Source organism: Chenopodium album, chromosome 9 (genome assembly GCF_948465745.1).
Source record: "Chenopodium album chromosome 9, dcCheAlbu1.1, whole genome shotgun sequence".
Lineage (NCBI taxonomy): Eukaryota > Viridiplantae > Streptophyta > Magnoliopsida > Caryophyllales > Amaranthaceae > Chenopodium > Chenopodium album.
Genome location: NC_137842.1, coordinates 61300272 through 61320327, shown reverse-complemented (window position 1 = coordinate 61320327; position 20056 = coordinate 61300272). Strand labels below are relative to the sequence as shown.

At 34.7% G+C, this 20056-nt stretch overlaps 3 protein-coding genes across 3 annotated transcripts; 2 read left to right on the top strand and 1 right to left on the bottom strand.

The window, feature by feature from the left end:
• The first annotated feature begins 1735 nt into the window (after positions 1 to 1735).
• LOC145560033 (2-hydroxy-palmitic acid dioxygenase MPO1-like) lies at positions 1736 to 4631 on the top strand. Its single transcript, XM_081621287.1, has 4 exons — positions 1736 to 2097; positions 3795 to 3857; positions 3940 to 4011; positions 4132 to 4631. Exons 1-4 carry the CDS (start codon positions 1798 to 1800, stop codon positions 4246 to 4248), a joined length of 552 nt encoding a protein of 183 aa, XP_081477413.1. The 5' UTR covers positions 1736 to 1797; the 3' UTR covers positions 4249 to 4631.
• A 656-nt stretch (positions 4632 to 5287) lies between these two features.
• On the bottom strand, positions 5288 to 8037 carry LOC145557860 (putative flavonol synthase 4). Its single transcript, XM_081619040.1, has 3 exons — positions 7481 to 8037; positions 6258 to 6609; positions 5288 to 5763 (listed from the first exon to the last, which is right to left on the bottom strand). Exons 1-3 carry the CDS (start codon positions 8035 to 8037, stop codon positions 5515 to 5517), a joined length of 1158 nt encoding a protein of 385 aa, XP_081475166.1. The 3' UTR covers positions 5288 to 5514.
• A 5393-nt stretch (positions 8038 to 13430) lies between these two features.
• LOC145557859 (uncharacterized) lies at positions 13431 to 15308 on the top strand. Its single transcript, XM_081619039.1, has 4 exons — positions 13431 to 13434; positions 13526 to 13608; positions 13651 to 14004; positions 15282 to 15308. Exons 1-4 carry the CDS (start codon positions 13431 to 13433, stop codon positions 15306 to 15308), a joined length of 468 nt encoding a protein of 155 aa, XP_081475165.1.
• Positions 15309 to 20056: the final 4748 nt, after the last annotated feature.

Here is a 20056-nt window from a genome sequence, read left to right as displayed (position 1 = left end):
AAGTTGGGTTTATCGAGTAGTGGGTTGAAACAGATTAGATCATAAACATATTGGGTAACAGGTTGTAAATGACTCAGTCATAACGGGTTACGGGTTTTAAACGGTTTGTTCATAACGGGCTACGGGTCGTAAACGGTTCGGTCACAACGGGTTACGGATTATAACCGGTTCGGTCACAACGGGTTACGGGTTGGAACGATTTAGGTTTATCGGATTTTTATCGGGTTTTAACGGTTTTCGGTTTAAAACGGGTCGGGTTACTATCGAGTTTAAACGTAATCGATTTGGGTTGCTTTCAGTTTCGGGTTGTAACGGTTTGGCTTGATAACGGGTCGGGTTAGTAACGGTTTGCACAAATTCGGTTTAGTTCAGTTTCGGTTTGGAAAAAAATTGGGTCGGGTCAGTTTTCGGTTTCCAAAAAACGGGTTTTAAACAGTTCAGTTCCTTTTCGGATCGGTTCGAAACAGTCGGGTTTAACGGTTCGGGTCAGAAACTGACAGCTCTATAATGTAGTAAAATTTGTTGAAAGAACGAAATATAGATTAATTTGCGTGTATTAATTAGGTTGTATCCTTTACAATCCAAAACATAATATATGTGAAAATCAATTTTATCGTGACATTAAAAGGGGATTTGTTTAGGGGGATAACTAGGGAATAAAATTGTTTAGAGAATAATACTAGAAGGGAGGTTGACTAGAAAATGATTTGAAAAAGATCAAATTACCCTTAATAATAAAATTTAAAGAATAAGGACAAAGGAGAGAAAAAAGAAGTTTGCAAGGGCAAAAATATAATTTTATTACTGATCCCTAATTTATTTCCTGTACATACCAAACATGAGATAACATTTTAACCGAATTGACACTCCTAGATAACAATTTTTATCCTTATCCTATTTACTTATTTTTTATGTCTTTATCTTTCCTCACCCCTCTTTTCTCTATCCCTCGTACGAAACACCTCATAAATGTATTGGGATGAGTTTGGGCATTCACTATATATTGTTGACTTATAACACATTCAATTATGTGATCAAATTTTCAAACTACATTATTATCATGGTACAAGGTCGCCTAATAGTTGTCAACACCACCTTGTATCTTGCCATACATTTATACTGTATTTTGCGTATTGATTCCATGTTCATATTACCAAATTCTCTAGTCAACTTCAAGGGAGCTTATTTTATGTTTTCTGAGTCGGTTTTAGGTTACAATTTCTTTTCAATTGATCAAGTTAGGTGGTCAACTTTAAAATCAATTGTTAGAAATTCCGCCCACTGTAACAATTGATGCTAGTCTTGTCGAAATTGAATTGATAACAATCTATATTGTACTCGTAATAAACTTTGGAAGCTTGGACAACCGAATTAATTTTCCTACATGACCAACAATATATTCACTTGTTTTAGTTTCTAATAGTTGAGTAAATAACCGAAAACAAGTTCATTTGTAAAATCCATTGCCAATTCTATGCGAAATTTCTAGTTTTTCTCAATAAATGCAAAAAGAATAGAATATCAAGTGGCAATTATGTAATTAAATCTTAAAAAATACAGTCAAATGGATGAATATGCTTTGAGTATACGTTTTACTGAAATTTGATTTTATTCAATTTGAAATTGTTAAATATCAATTCAAAATTGCTAAACAAAATTTAAAATATCATTTGATCGTTAATCAAGTAGATTTACTGGTAAACCTCTTTCTAATCTTCCATTTCCCAGTTTTCATCCTAAAGTTTCCATCTTTGAAAAAAAAATCTGAAAATCAGGGCAAAATTGTAGCATAGAAAAATGGGGTTGTTTGATCTAGAGAAAAACTTTGCATTTTATGGCGCATATCACAGCAACCCAATTAATATATTGATTCATATGTTATTTGTTTGGCCTCTATTCTTCACAGCCCTAATGCTATTTTACTATGTACCCATTTTTTATTTACCTAATTTTGCATCATTTTTCACAATAATTTATGCTGTATTTTATGTGGGTTTGGATAAAAAAGCTGGCTCTTTGGCTGCTCTTCTCTGCTTCCTCTGTTGGCTTGGAGCTTCTGCTTTTGCTAAATATCTTGGCTTTTCTTTGACTTGGAAGGTAATTTTCTACATTTTCAACTTTGTTATGGCTATTTTTGATGGATTTTTGTTAGGTTTTATGGGTTTTAATTGATGAGTAACATTGGGTTGACTTTTTAATTTTTTTTTTCTTGATTGATTAATGCTTTTGTTAAGTGATGATTTTAAATTGTCTTGGTTTGTAACTGTTAGGTGTAAGTAGCATTGGCGTTGACCGGGTTGTGAACTTAGGAAATCATGTTTTCTGTTGTGAGATTAGGCTCAGTTTAATTAGGTGTATCTAATATCCATATAAATGCATTGGTTAATCACTTAATTGGTCATTTGGCAACATTTACTGTAAATGAGAGCGAGGTGGCTGAGATTTGAACTCGTGACTTTTTATTTGTCGAGCTCTTCAAGAGATTCTATGCTATGCCATTCTTGATTCAATGTTATAAAAAATTACATTTGTGATTCAGTCTTATGGATCCATGATAACAGTCCAGACCCTCAATCCCATTTTCAATGGTGTTCATATTTTCTATGTCTAAAATTGGGTTTAGACAGGTTCTAATCTGTTTATATTTTATATGGTAAAACGAATCTGGTTCTCATCATGTCAATAGTGCAACCAAAAAGTTTTGTTCTGATGAATTCTGTACTCGTATGACCTTTCATTCCACCTGAGATTTGCTGATATCTTGCTCATATCAATGGACGTGTCCCAGGACTCCTAGCTTGTGTCAAGTCCAACAGTTTGTTCAAGGGGCATTTAATGTGTCGTTCTGCTTCTAGGTCTTGTTACAACCAGTGATTGACACTTTGGACATCACGCTCTATAACTTAGCAAGTATTGTTATCATACTTAAATCAAGCATATAAGTGATATAACCTATTATTAGATTATGAAATGACCTTTAGATTTGGAGAGTATTTTACGAAGCGTGGCCTGCTTGTGCCGAGGTGGTGGTAGTTTTGCACCTCCATTAAAGATCTGTTTCAAACTGCTTTGAGGATGCCTTGCTGTCCCTGTTGCTTTTTAAAGCTGGAATTTAACCTTCTTTCCTGTAAAAGTAAATTACATTAGTTGATTGAACCATGTAAGTATCTTGTGGACTTGTGCTCAGCTGGTTCCCTATGATATTTTTCACCGCTTTTTGGTTCTGTTGATATAATCAAATCAAACATCATCCAAACATAATGTAGCTGTTTTCTCAACTCACCACACTGCTAAACAATGACTGCAGCATATATACTACTTTCGCTTCCTTCCTTGCTTAGTGATTCCTATGTTTGCTCTTCACCTACTCCCGTCTTCCAAGTTGCATCCTTATCTTTCAGCCACTTAAATGAATTCTTGTGCTATTTTTTCCTCTTTTTGATGGTTGCTTGCTAAAATCACATCACAGAAATACGGTACAAGCAGTCAAGCACACAATACATATTGTAGATACCGAGTATTTGTTTTCTGGTTGAGGCAGTATTCTTTCTTGGGCATAGTATTTTGCTTTCTCCTTGAACCACAATCTCTTCATATTTCTAGGTTGCCTGGTGGTACTTAGTTATCACTCCTTAGCCGTAAATCTTGATGTGCTTTGATATTAGGTGATGGTGGCTGTGATTGATATGTAACTGCTTCAATTTATGATGCACAGGATGTAGACTTGTAGTGCTATATTTCTCAGTTTTTGGGATTTAGCTTTGTATGTTCACCTTGCCAATTTCAATATTCAGGTTGTTTTGGCAGCTCAGTTGTTTGGTTGGACTGCTCAGTTCCTCGGTCATGGTGTATTTGAGGTGAAATGAACCCTGATATCCTGATCTTATAATTATTGAACTGGCAAATTTTCGCTTCTTACCATGCTTGAGTTCCTGACAGAAACGAGCACCTGCTCTTTTGGATAATCTCTTACAAGCCTTCTTGATGGGTCCTTTTTTCGTGCTACTAGAGGTTAACATCCTCACAGCCCCTTTTAGTCTGCAAGATTGTATTTGCTTGCTTGCTGTAGCTTTTCTTCCTAGTAATCGACTTACATACAGAGGATTGTTTGATGATTTTAATTTGTCACAGGCTCTTCAGCAATTCCTTGGATATGAACCATATCTGGGATTTCAGGCAAAGGTGACTGATATGGTGGGAGCTGAAATTAAAGCATGGCAAGAGAAGAAACAGAAGAAATCATCCTAAAGCTCATGAATTCACATTTATCTCTTCACATGATATTCAGCTAATTGTCTTTATACACTAGTATATAGTATATACTCTTAACTGTAAGTAAATATAAAATTCAGCTAGGAAATTCAGAATTGAACAAACGTATGTGAAACATGACATGAAACACGAATGTCTGCTGCAATCAACAAAGATGATGATAAAATTGTTACTGCTACTTGTTTTTTTAGTTGAATGAAAGTTCTTGAGCATATAATTGACAGGAGCTTATACTTGACATAGAGTAGCCTTTAACATGGTCCAAGAATCTAGTGCCCGAAAATTTAAAAGGACAGCAATCATCAGTGATGGGAGTGTTATGAACAAAGGGGAAAGCTGCAGGAGGCATAGAGGAAGGCGCATATGAACCTAGCTCATTATAAGGTTTGTGTGGAGATGAATATAGGCATATGGAGGCATAAGCACAATGGCTGTGGTCATTGGAATGAAGCGATACAAAGAAGAAAAGATGTAGGCGCACATCCGAGTGGAATTTGACATATCCGTGCAGCCTAGTTCAGTGGGGATCAGAAGCTGGCAGAAGCAAGTTTGTGAAAGAGAAGAACCAGTGTCACATTCATACGAACCCAATCATGTTCATGTGAAGAAAAGATGTAGGTGCATGTCCGAGTGGAACTTGATATTCATTGCTTGCCTTTTTCATTAGTTTTCTTGATCCCACTGTTCTAAGTTACTTGAGGACTTGAGTCATGTAATGCTTAGGCTTTACGGTCCATTTCATGGCATTTACACCCCCATTTAATTTGAATTTATATACAAAGCGCATGCCAAAGTGTGACGTGCTTTGTATATTGTAAGGAAAGCATCATGCCCTTGTTTATGAAAATAATCCAATAATCATATATTACCTTCGTTTTTTTAGTTGACACGGATCTTTCATCACACTTGCCAACCCACAATTTTGAATTAATATTATTGTACAAGTATAAATAGTGGATATTAGAAAATTTACCTAGAGACGATTCAAACACAACACACATGAATATATGTTTTATCGTAGTTATAAATCATAAAGTTAAAGCTAATCAAAGTGTAGTTTGTGAATAATGCTAAAGTCAAAGTGTGACAACTGCATGTATATTGTACTACCACCAAACTCTACACAAGCTTGTCAATCCATATGATGAATTCTTTCCAATACATAATCACAAAATTACAACACAAAAGGTGAGTAATTAGAGTAAAAAATCATCAAAAAATCACAATGAACAAAGGAAGAAATCATGGATGTGATAATTTGCAGTAAAAATTGATCAAAAATTGACATGCAATTGTAAAAACTATAGCAAAAAGAGCTTGTTGTCGTAGAGAAATAATCTTTTCTTTTTTCTCTTGGTGATGAAATTCATCGGGTTTTTTCGTACTTAAATTAGGAGGAGAGCAAAGGAAAGCCAATGATATACAATCTTTATTTTGAAATGTATATATTGGTTTTCCTATCACTTGTTTGTATCGTCCACCACTCCAAGCCTGTCATAATATACACCCAAATTAATACAAAAATTAGTGTGTGTATACCTTAGATAAAACAATTGCATATTACTAATTATGATTAATCTAATTGCAATGAAATGATTAATTAAGAACATAATAAAGTTAGACAGCTCAAAAGGGTACTAATTAATCTAAGCAATGCAACATCCTTGAGTCATGATTATGTATCAAGGGACACGAGGGGCCTTCCATGTCAAAAATTGTTGGTCATGATGACCAATACAACGGGTGTAACCTACTCGTAGTAGTAAATACACAACAACCATAGTCAATTAGCCACCCCCGAATTGTATAAAAGTTACTCCATAATTGACTATATGTGATTATGGTGATGACACAGTCTGTTATATACAATACACTCGTTGTATACAAGTTTTCCGTACAATCAATTTTTTTCCCGTTTCATATTTGAATTAATGTACTATAACACAATAAAGATTATAGGCTAAAGTATTGGTTGTGTGATTTACCTGTAGTTGATCCCCAGCTGTGACAATCAAGGCATTTTTAAGTGGTGTGAAAGAAATCCAGCCTTTCTTAGAGTAAACATGAAACTCAGAAGATCCATCACAAACGTGCAATGATAATGCATGGGAATAATCTGACCCTTTGATCATCATCCTTATGACGTCATATCGGAGGGAGCTAAGGCATTGATCTGCTGACACGTCATGAGGATGCTTGTAGATGTGGCATACACAATCATTCAAATTACTAGTATGCCCTTCACCATTTGGTGTATTGGGGTAGTTCTCATTTAGGATCAACATTATGTTCTTAGCAATCTTCTCAATTGATGATGCTAGGGTCTCCATTTTGTCACTGCAATGTATATACATCATTCAGTTTGTCAATCCATTGGCTCCAAATATGAAGGGAATAGTGAAACGAGTTTTAATCTATAATTAGGCAAATATTCATTTATAATTTGGATTTTTACTTTAAAATTTCAAATATTACGAGTAGTACAATAATAAATATGTACTGATTATATAGGAAGGGGGGTGGGGGGGGGGGGGGGGGTGGGGGGAATTTCACCCCACGCGTGCACATACACAAACACAATGTAAATAGTGGATCTATATCATATGAATCATGTCTAGTGACTTTGATTTCAATATTGCATGAGAACTCATTATTGCTTTAGTAATTATTTTAATGATTTAGTAGCGCATGTTAAATACAATGACGATCATTCTAGATATTATAATGTAATGTATAGAGTAACAAAATAATATATTATATACTACTACGTATTAAGTACAATTTTCTTAATTTTCTTTTCAAAAATTAGCAATTTGTAGCATTCAACTATTGTACTTTGTAGTGCTTAAATATTTATAACTAAACAATCTCATTCCTGTACTATACTGTATGAAATTATTTACCTTAAATGATCTCAACTGTTGAGAACCTCAATTTCTGAAATTTGTGACTAAATGAAAACTTGATTTGTCAAATTTATGTATAGTATTTTTTTTTGACGTCGTATTCATGTTCAATTATCTAACAGTGGTGATTTTAATTTCTTTTGTCTCTTAATATCATTAATTTTGTCATTGTTGACATAAATTGTTAAATAAATTAAATAAACAACCTGAATTATTCATAAAATAAAAAATAAAAAAAAAAATTGAAAACAGAAAAAACAAAGAATGAAAAAAATACAGATCATAGATTGACCGTTAAATACCTGAATTTTGAAAACTTATTTGGCAAAATTCCCTCCATTTTTAACTTAAAACCAAATCCCCTGCCCCAAACAAATTCCTCACCCATCTCATTCACAACCTCTTCTTGCTCCCCACTCACTTGATCCTCAAACCCGAACTCCATCTCCGTCGATCTCACCGCCATTCTCTTCTTCTCCGGCGACATTCTAAACACCCATCCCGCCCGCCTAACCGCCGTCTTTATCAACTCCGGCGAAATCCCATGATTGATCACCTGAAAACACCCAATTTCCGACAAAGAATCTCTGACCTTCAAAACTAAATCATCTTTCGCAGAATTCAAGGCCTGAAAATCAATATCTAGAATATCCCTGAATGGCTTTTGTCTTGGGAAGATTCGATCAGGGAGGATAAGGTCCGGGACCCGAAGGCTGTGCTCAAGGAACTCTGTTAAGACCTCATCGTTCGCCACAGAGGAAGCACGGCGGCTCGAGCCGATTGGGGATGGCGGCGGGGCTCGAAAATCGAAGGTGTTTGTTTCTTTTTCTTGGTGATTTTCAGGGGAAATTGTTGGCATTTTTTTTAATTAAATCAATAATGAAAAAGCTAGAAGAAGCTAGAGCTAGTGATATTTTTTTTTTCTTTTTTTTTTGTGTGAAAATAGGCTTGTGTTTTAATCACTATATAAAATCTACATGAAATTCTTTTTTTTTTTTTTAAAATTTTATTTTATGAGTTACTATAGACAGCAATGATGGGATTGTCTGAAACATTAATGAATAAATATATAATCATGTTTTTAAAATTGGGTTTACTTTAATTTGTTTGGAAATTATAATTAGAGGAACAAAATAGTTGGAATAATAGCTTTTTTAATTTATAAAAACTTTACAGCTAGCTAAGCTTTGTTAAAATGGTGGGGTATAAAAGGATTAATTTGGAGGACTAATAAGATGAGAAAGAAAAAGGGTTGATTAAAGGGGACAAAGGTTTCAATCAGAGTTAGCGCCAAAGAACTGCAGTATACTTTTCTACTTTCAATCTATGAATATAGTAAGATATGGCCCTGTACGTGCACTACTGTTGTTCATCAAAAGGGTGTTGCAATGTCGGATCTCAAATGTAATATGAAATCGGTCACCGGAGTCAATTTGTCGACGACGTTATTCCTCAAGGTTGAATTGCTTGATTGGGGTAAAAATAGGACTCTTTGCCAAATTGGTACTCGGATCAATTGAAGTTCGAGTTGTGTTAAGATGTTTTAAGTTTGGGCGGTTAAAACAAGTGTATACGTGTTTGTTTGTTTTTTTTGAAACAACGAGTGTATACTTGTTAAAAGGAGTTATAAGGCTACAAGAAAATAAACAATAATGAAGGAATCTAGATGTTGTGTTGTAGCAACATTTATGGTTTTCAAAAGTTAAAATGATATTTTATTATGATAAATTTGCTTTGGTACAAAATTACTACGTATTGAAATTTGGTTAAGGCATGTAATTCTAGCACGATGGCCTGGAACGTGAACCAACTAACCCCAAAGTATATGGGGTCGGAATGAGTGTCCCAAAGCCACCTTTAGATTGGAGTAGCATTTAGAGGGATAAAAAATTTATTAAAATAAAGGTGGGCGATTGCAAATTTATTTATGTTGCTTTCAGGCTTCCTTCCATATATACGACTAGTATAAGAGCTTGTTCATATGAACTGAACTGAATGGAGCTGAAATGAATATTTTATGAGAGAAGGAAATTAGGAGCTAAACTGAACTGAATTGATTAGAGCTGAACTGAACTGATTATTGGAGCTGAACTGAATTGATTAGAGCTGAAGTGAACAAGCCCTAAGTGCCGTGCAAATGCACGGTTTTTACAAAATTTTATTACGAATGCAACATTTAGTTATTACTACAATAATTAATTTTAAAAATGAATTACATTACTTAACATACTCCAATTTCACCAATTGGAACTATTAATTTCGAAGGTCTTTTCTCGAGTCACTCAAGTTGGTCTGGGAAACGAAGGAAATTGGATGAGAACTCTCTTGTACAATCAGAGAGTGGTTCAACAGTGAGAAGAAGCTACAATGATCTGAATTGGGTGGCGAAAAGAAAATTGAAGCTGATTAATCGATGGTCGGAGAAGGGGGCTTTCAATATTTGGCAGCGTGATAAATATGGTACTTTGAAATTCAGATCAAAAGCCATGTCGGATGTGGACATGGCTCGAACTTGGGGTGTCAAACCACTTGCAATTGAGTTCAAGGGAAAGAAGAAGAGAATTTCTGGTGCTTCTTCATCATCATCTTCGGGGCCGAGCAAAAGACAACGAAGCGAAGAGGTCACATCTAAAAAAAGGCAGGAGGATGAAGATGATATGGATGTCGATTTTCAGAAGGCAATACAACAATCTTTTGTGGAGAAATTTGGTGAGGAGGCTGCATCGTTCCAGCCCCCGAGTTCCAAATGAAGTTCATATGCTGGAATTCTAGGGGTTTAAACGACCCACACGCCCCTAAAATTCCTTATCTTGTGTGGTTAACTAGGACGAAACTTCCTTCTCTATCTTTTGTTCTTATATGTGAAACTAAAATGTCTGTTAATGATGTTAACCCTCTTTTGGCTTGTCTTTCCCCTAATTTTTCTTATGGAATTGATGCAGTGGGTACTAGGGGCGGCTTGGTATTGTTGTCTTGGTGTAGTGCTACAATTACTCCAATCTTTTGCTTGCAAAATATTATGCTATGTAATATTGTTGAAATTAGTGGAATATCAAAGTATGTAGTATTTGTGTATGGTGCTCCGGCTATTGAGGACCGGCTTTCTGTTTGGAATGAGCTAACTAATATTATTCATTGTTATCCTAAGTGTGTCTTACTTGGTGATTTTAATCAAATCGAATACCTTGCCGACAAACTTGGTGGAAGTCCGACTATTAGAGGGGTGGACAACTTCATAGATTGGCGTCTAAATAATGACATTATTGAAATTCCCTTTTCGGGTCCAAGATTTACTTGGACAAATAAAAGGCTTGGGGACGGTTTGATTTTGGAAAGATTAGACCGTGGTTATGTTTCCTCTGATTGGTTTGATGACTTCGGTAGTGGGAGAATAATTCATGAACCCATTACCGTGTCGGATCATGCGGCAATAACTTTTGATATGACTCCTTTACATCTTACAGTTAATCGACCTTATCAAGTGGAGGTTTGGTGTTTACGATTCCCGAAAATTGCACAATTCATAACGTTGGAATGGGGTAAGCTTATTACTGGCTCAACTCCCTTTATATTTGCAAGAAAATTACGTGTTGTACGACATCATCTTCAAAAATGGTGTCTGGATCATAGAAGAATTCTAGGCATAAACTGGAAGAGTGTGAATAAGGACCTCGTTGGTTCTAGTGCACACATCTCCTGCTTGAGTGATGGAAATCAGTTTATTCAACGGCTCAATACTATTATCCCGGAATGTCAATTACAATATGGCTATTGGCAGCAACGTATCAAAGAAAGTTGGTTGAAAGAAGGGGATGCTCCAACTAAAAGATTATTTAACAAGGTTAAGCAAAAAAAGAAAAGAAAAGAAATATTAACCTTATGTAATGAAAGTGGAGATTGGGTGGAGGGACAAGACAAAATTGCAGAATTATTTTTCAACAACTTCAAGAATGCCTACCAGCCCGAGACTGACCCGAATCATCAAGAAGAGATAGACCTTTTATTACGGGAAATTAATTTCCCCGATCTACCAATTCACATATCGGAGGAACTAGAACAAGCTTTCACGCCAATTGAAATCAAAGAAGCAATGTTCGATATTCATTCCTCTAAATCTCCGGGGCCTGATGGCTTTATAGCAGAATTCTTTAAAATACACTGGGACACCGTAGGTGACACGGTAATTAAAAGTGTCCAACACTTCTTTGACACAGGGTTTTTTTTAACTGAGCTAAACGCTTCTCTCTTGGTTCTTCTTCCAAAGGTTGATTCACCGGAAATGGTCACACAATTTCGGCCAATTAGCCTTTGTAATACGATTTACAAATGTATCGTCAAGTGTTTGGTGAAACGGATGAAACTGGCTTTGCCTTTTTTAACCACAGATTATCAACATGCGTTTATACCGGGTCGATATATGGAGGATAACGTATACTTATCGCAGGAGCTTATTCATTTCATTAATATGAAAAAACATTCTACTCACCTAGCGGCTGTTAAAGTGGATATGTCAAAGGCTAACGATCGGGTTGATTGGATTTTTTTATTTAAAATCCTAAAAGCTTATGGTTTCTCCTCGCGTTGGATTCAATGGATCTCACAGTGTGTCTCCACCGTCACCTACAAGGCTATTGTAAACGGGAAAACAACTGAAACTTTTAAGTCGCATTGTGGCCTCCGACAAGGTGATCCTCTTTCTGCATATTTATTCCTGTTATGTATGGATGTTTTGTCAAGAATGTTACCGTTAGCCGAAGATATTAAACTTTTTAGTGGCATTAAAATCGCAAGATGAACCCCTAAGATCTCACATCTCTTCTTTGCGGATGATGCCATGTTTTTCTTTAAAATTGATCACTCATCCTGTGCTCATATTCGTGACATTTTAACAAGATTTGGGAAGGTTTCGGGACAAAAAATAAATTTTCAAAAATCATACATCAAGTTCAGTCCTTCTGTCCCGCAAAACCTTGTTACGGAATATAAAGACATTTTTAGAATTCCCAGTGTCCAGGTTATGGGAACACATTTAGGTAACTCGATTGACATTGTGGGGAAAAAATCGGACCTTTTTCATTTCTTGGTAGAGAAGGTTAAAACAAAAATCTTGGCTTGGTCAACTTGTAGGCTCTCTCAATCTGCAAAATTGGTTCTGATTAATACGGTCTTAATGGGAATTACTTCCCATGTAATGAAATCTCTAAAATTGCCTCTAGCAATAGCAAACAAGCTTGATTCAATTATTACAAGGTTTTGGTGGGCAACGAGCGGGGAAAAAGGTATTCACTGGACAAAGCGACAAATCATTCAATTACCAAAGGGAATGGGTGGACTAGGAATTAGAGCTACTAATTTGGTCAATGATACCCTCTTATTCAAGAATGTTTTAAGGATGCACAAAAATCCACAACTTCTAGCTGCTAAGATCTTTGATGCAAAGGTAAAATGTACTCTTTGTCATGGTATTCCCAGAAATCAAGTGCTCCCCAATATTTCTTACGCTCGCAGGGGTTTTCAACAACTCGCGTCCCGTTTTATACCGGCCTTTTCTTGGAATATTGGGAATGGAGGTAACATTCCGGCTTGTAGCAGTAATTGGGTAAATGGAACGACACCGGTTGTCAAATCAAATCAAACTCTCCGTGACAGTTTGAGATGGAAGGTTAAGGATTTTATTATCCAATCTTCATCGTCGTGGAACGCCCCTCTTGTAAGGGAAAAATTTGAATGGAACAGTGCACAACAGATTCTAGGAATGGAACTTCCAAAGGAAAGAGCAGACGATTTCATGTACTGGCCACATCATTCATCGGGAAAGTATTCGGTGAAAACTGGGTATGCTTTCCTATCACAAAAGGCTAATTCTCTAGAATAGGATATTATTAAAGAAAATGCTAAATTCTTCAAAATCATTTGGAGACTACGCAATCCACCCAAATGGAGCATGTTCATATGGAAACTTTCTTATGACGCCATCCCCACAAAAGAAAAACTAGCACAACGAGGTATGCAAATGGCAACTCTGTGCGATTTTTGCGGGTTGGATATTGAGAACACACAACACATCTTTAGATTCTGTAATTTGGCTAGATTTGCGTGGAATAATTTTCAAGTAACAGATGGCTATACAACTAATGAATCCTTTTTCGGTACACTACGGGAATGGATTCAAACTTATATCATGCTTCTTTATAGTCGGGATGGCATCCATAGCTCCGCAATATCATCATTTATTGCAACTTTATGGGAAATATGGGTAAGTAGGAACCAGTGTATTTTCAAAGGGGATAGTGATGGTTACACCACTTTGAAAAGGAACATTGAACAAGCCGTGTAATGTTTGGAAGATTTCAACAAACCAAGTCTGACAACTTTAGGTACGCTGCATATTCCAGACATGGATATGCATGAACCCCCGGGTTTTTTCCAGGTACATATTGGACAGGAAAAATATATTTTTTGTCCAATTCAGGGCCAACCGGATTGTATTCTACAGATTGACGGATCTTTTGAAAAGAATAGTGGAAGAAGTGGTTTTGGATGGGCAATGAAACTTACTGATGGGGACTTCTTGGATGCGGGTGCAAGCTTCGGTTTAACAACCTCAACCTTGCATTCGGAGGCACAGGCGTGTCTTGAAGCTCTAAAATGGTGTACAACTATGGGATTCTCCAAGGTTCTTCTCTACTCGGATTCAATGAATATGATCAATCTCTTACGAAAGAAGGAATTAGACAACCTAAACGTTTTCTGGACCATACGGGATATACAACAATTAGGGCTGAGGTTTAAGTGTTGCAACATCCTAAAGGTGGACCGAGACAAGGTTCAACGGGCGCATATCCTAGCCAACAATAGTCGAACTAGTCTAATTAGCTTTAATTTTAGTTTGTAATTTGTTTTAATTAAGCTGATGTCAAAAAAAAAAAAAAAAAACTTCATTATATACAATACATTAACAATAAAACCAAGGTCAATACCCGTGCAAATACACTTTTAATCCCATACCTTGATAGGCACATGGGTAATTTACTTGATTATTTGTTTCATTTTTAGTGAATGGTGGAGAATTTATTTTTTGTTTTATTAGTAAAACTATGCTATTGTTATGATTATAGTCAATGGGTATTTTTATCTAATATTCCTATAATATTAAACAAAAAAAAACATGCTTATGTATAAATATATAATTTGATTAATTATTTAGGATTACATATTTTTATTATATTTACAAAAAATGAGGTGCAATGTGAATAAAAGTATAGATTCTTTACAACTTCATTTATTTTACTTTTCACCTAAAATTGTTGATGGATTTATTCTTGAAAATAAAATACAAAGTACAACATAGGTATATAATTAGACAAAAAAGAATAATTTAAAGTTTTATAAATAATTACTACTTTAATACCCAATAAAAATGGTAAGAAAGATATGAAAATATATATTGGTAAAAAAAATTAGGCAGAAAAATTTTTAATTAGAAGATGACACGACATGTCATCTCAAAGTTCGTTTTTAGTATAAAGTTATAGATTCAATTGATGCCTAGATAAAAAAAAATGGAAGCACTTTGTTGTAAAAACTAATATTGGATGTTTTAAAGTTTTATCATATGTCACAAGTAGTGATATCATACATTTCATGAATGTCGTATATACTCACTACAATGACACGATGTAGAAAAACTTTGAAATTTAGGCAGTGGCGAATCTAGCATATTATACAAATGGGTTAAAATTAAGTCAAATTTAAATAAATTATATTACAATTAATTATTTTCTAAGAAATATTATAATTAACAAATTACATGAAACTACGTATATATTATATTGGATATTATTGACACATATAATCATTAATTTGTAATGGATCGAGTAATTGGGATTGCTAAGCCACCTATTGTCAAGCAGTATCAGAGGAGGGGTAAGGTAAGGTTGTCTGACCAATTACAAAGTAATTGAACTTGTGAAAATTTTTTGTAAAAATAATGAACACGGAGTACTTTAAAATTGAACAATTTTGTACAAAATAAACATTTAGTTACTAAAAATGAACATTTAGTAAAATAAAATAAATGAACAATTTTTGTATTGATTGAAGGATATGAAGAGGTCTGGTGATGGATAATGTGAATTTGTGCTCAGCTATGAGAGCTACATAGTATCTCAAGATAAGCTCTCACAGCTGAGCATAAATTCACATTATCCATCACCAAACCTCTTCATATCCTTCAATCAATACATATTCAGAATTTTGTTAGCAATGGTGGAAGCAAGATCCTTCATGTCTAGACTCATCAAAGGTTCAAATGGCTCCTCCATATCCTGCAACACATTTAAATGATGTTAGACATTGTAATAAAAAAACATTTGAGACATTTAAGTTAATCAACATAGGATGCTTACCTCAAGACAGATAAAAGTCTTCTGAATATCCCCATCACCATAGATCTCAAAGTGCCCCCCCTTCACTTGGCTGATACTGCATTTATGATGTCATTATTATCACACTCAGAAACTTCAAAACTTAGAATATAAGGGAAAACTATAAAGATTTATCTTGATATTAGCATGATTTTTACTAAATATGAGATATCTATCTTGCATGTTTTTGTTTCACTTATGCTTGTTTTTCACTTATTACATGGCTCAATAGTGGATGACTGAACAAGTAACATTTTGTCCCTTGAGTTTTACAACTCCCCCTAGCCGTGAAAATCTGTGAATTGTTTTTTATTCTACATTTGTTAGGTTTGTATGTGCTTTGTTTGCTAGGATTTGGAATGTACATTTTGGTATTGGAAGTATATATAGGTCATTTAAAGCTATTAGGTGAGACTAAAGCTGCTTTGCTAGCAATCTTTTTCTAAGCTCTTAAGCCTCCTCACTGCTGCTTAATACTTGAACGCTATAGTGTTTTTAGAGCAGCTCCATAATGTTAAGTAAATGTAGTTGCTTAAGTATGGGAAGAGTGTCCAATTAGGGATCTAGAGTCAGTGGTGAACTGAACTGCAGTGTGAATAATCACTGTAGTGTTAAGATCTAATGGCACAAGCCTACAAAGCCCTAGTAGCTATCTTTTTTGTACATTAGCATGGTAACATATCAAAGGATTTTGGTTGTGCTCTGTTTGCTAGGTTTTCGAATGTACATTTTGGTATTGGAAGTATATATATATATATGTCATTTAAAGCTATTAGGTGAGACTAAAGCTGCTTAGCTAGCAATTTTTTTCTAAGCTCTTGAGTCACCTCACTGCTGCTTAATACTTGCACGCTATTAGCGTTTTTAGAGCAGCTCCATAATGTAAAGTTTATGTAGTTGCTTAAGTATGGGAAGGGTGTCCAATCAGGGATCTAGAGTCAGGGGTGAGCTGAGCTGCAGTGTGAATAATCAGTGTAGCGTGAAGATCTAATGGCACAAGCCTACAAAGCCCTATTAGCTATCTGTTTTTTGCATTAGCATGGTAACATATCAAAGGATTTTGGCATTTTTTGTCTGACATTCAGACTTCATAGTCATGATGAGTTATTGTACTAAAAAGGCAACAAGTATTAGACGTGAATCTGTGCTTAGCTGTGATGGTTAGCTATAGTAGTATCTCGTAAACTTAGAGACTAGTATATTGGAGTACAATTGATGTCACTTGCTTAGTCCTAGTGAGGTTACATCTCATTTTAAAACCGTACACAGGTGCTAGCGTGATTACTGACTAGTCACTCTTATCCAAGTTTAACTTGGAAATCCAAAACTTATCTGATGATTTTGATCATCATTTTCTGCTATGAACTTTTATGTTGCTAGTCAGTTTTGTCTATTACAGGCTCAACTTGTGTTTTAACAAGATTTTTACTTCGTATGAGGTTTTTGTCCTGCATGTTTTTGTTCTGAGCACAAGTCTTGTGCTTGTTTCTAATGGCTCATTAGTGGATGATTGAGCATGTATCATTTAGTCGCTTGAGGTTTAGGTTTACAACTTCCCAAGCAGTGAAAAGCTGTTAATTCACTACAAGAAAAATGTCTTTTTCGTAGCGATTATATCGTAGTGATTGTACATTCGCTACAATATGCAAGTATGTTTGTGAAATAATTAAGGGAGTCGTATCGTTTTTACAATCGCCATGTTTTCCCCATATAAAATCGATACGGAAAACATAATAATACATAACCACACTATTTTTACACATTTATATAATTTTGAGAAATCGTATCATTTACAATCGCCACTAAATCCTAAAAATCGATACGAAAAGCCTTTTCAACACTAGATATATAAATATTGTTTGACAAAGAATACATAAAATATGTCATAGCTTATTGGTGAAACATTTAATATAAGAGTTTGAGGTTGCATGTTCTAATCTTGTAAAGATCATACGCATTTTTTTTTTTTTGAAGAAAATGAGTTAATCATTTATAGCGATTGTAATCGCTACAATAATCACCACGATTAGATGTAGTTTTTCGTATCGATTATTGAGGCCAACCCCAGCGATATTGAAAACCACTACTAAAGGCTAAGGCAACGGGGGATATTGTATCGAATGACCATTCGTTGGGAAAGCTTTTTGTTGCAATTACAATCGATACTAAAGGTTAAAATAATCGCTACAAAAAGGTTATTTTCTTGTAGTGATTGTATATTATTCTACTTATGTTTGTTGCTTTATTTAATCTTATGTGCTCTGTCACACAAGTCTTGTGCTTGTTTCTAATGGCTCATTAGTGGATGATTGAGCATGTAACATCTAGTCTTTTGAGGTTTACAACTTCCTCGAGCAGTGAAAAGCTGTTAATTGTATTTTATTCTACTTATGTTTGTTCCTTTATTTAATCTTATGTGCTCTGTCTGTTGAGATTTTGTGTGTACATTTTGTTGTTGAAAGTATAGGTCATTCAAAGCTATTTAGGTGGGAGTATGATTGTTTCGCTAGAAATCTTTTTCAAAGCCCTTGTTGAAAGTATATATAGGTCGTCCTTGCTTTTAAAGGTATTACTTAAAGTCGTTTTGCATCACTGTGGTTTGCTTTTTTTTTTTTTTTTTTTTTAAAATCACATGATATATATCATATAATGAATCAAAAATTAGTCAAACTTATTAAAATCATGGTAATTTTGAAAACTGAAAACACCTTTTTCTTATTTCCTGTTTATGGTTTAAAAAAAAAACTGGAAACTGAAAACAAAAAACAATGTCAAACAACTACAATTAGTGGACTGTAGTTTTGGTAGTCGGAATAGTCTTGATGAAGAGCTTTGTGTGTAACATGTAGAGCTGTCAAAACAGACTCGAATTGGTGAACCCAAACTGTTTTGAAAAGGAACCAAACTGCTAATATATAGGTCATTGTTGCTTGTGAAGGTGCTACATAATATGTAAAACAAAATGCAGAGTATTGGAAGGGTTTTCAATTAGGAAATTAAAGCTACTACAATTAGCGGATTGCAGTTTTGGTAGTGGAGTAGTCTTGATGAAGATCTTTGCGTGTTTCATGTAGAGCTGTCAAAACAGACCCGAATTGGTGAACCAAACTGTTTCGAGAAGGAACCAACTGCAAAGAACTTGTTATTTAATAATCGAGAACTTACCTGGACTGATTTTTTAAAATTCGAAATTGTACTAAGCCGAAATTTTGAGAATCGTTAGTTGCCCATACCTATCTAGTTGAACTGTTACAATCCAAAATTGAGAACCCAAACTGATTATGTCTGAAATTGATAGTAACTTGACCCATTTTAGACCGAAATCGTTTAAACCTGACAAATTGGAATCATTTGCAACCTTAACGTGTTGTGATTGATTTGTTTACAACCTGTAATCCGTTATGACTGATCCGTTTATAACTCGTAATGCATTATGACCGAATCGTTAACTCGTTATGTATTAATCGTTTACAACTTGATTCTAGGAGCACTATTTGAGATTTTGGGCAAAATTTCATCCTAAAAAAAGAGTTAGTAAAGCAATGCATTTTTGTAGAGTTTTTGTTTTAGTTTGTATCCTCAATAGTAACAAAAGGGTTTAAACTATTGGAAAAATTGCCTAGAAATTGACAAAGAAGAGATTATTCTAGGCAATTTTTCCTAAACTGTTTATATTGGTGCCTTGGTGGCGTATTTATATTGAAAAGCATTGGAATTTTGATGTCTCTAAAAGTCTCATGCCAAAATATTATCTTCCAGTAATGACTTATGTCGCCAAGATTGTATTAAAAAAAAAATCTCAAATCAAAAGCTAATTATAGATAATGAACCATTTTCGAACCAACAGAGTTCAGCCCGAACCTAACTAGCTTAGACCCAACTAGGACCTGATTGAAATCGTAAGAAAGGAACCAAACTGAACCATATACTGATATACCTGATTGACACCCTACTTCATTAGAATAAATAACATACTTATTATATCTAGGGGTGTACATAAAATATATCGTACTTGTATTTTGTATCAGACGTCATAGTCACGATGAGTTATTTAAAAGAAAAAGGTAGTCCATAAAGGCCACATGTTAATTGGGGATAATCTGAATTAATCAATGAACTCTGGAAATCTACCAGTTATGATTGGAGGAGAAAATAGTGGTGAGAATATTATTATACAAGACAACACAGCTACGCACTACGCAGTTGGGTGAATTATGGGAAGAATTCGTGATGTAATTAGGAAAGTATCTTAAAGTAGGGATACTTACTAGGGAACAAAAAGATTGACCCAAATAATTTAAGATCTAAAACTGTTAATGTTATCTTAAAAGATATGGTAACTAAATCTTTTGAGAAAAATATTAACACAAAAATATCCTTTAAAAAGTAGCACTAACATAAATCTTCCCCTCACTTCTTTGTGGACAGAATTTGAATTCAGGGTGAGTGGAA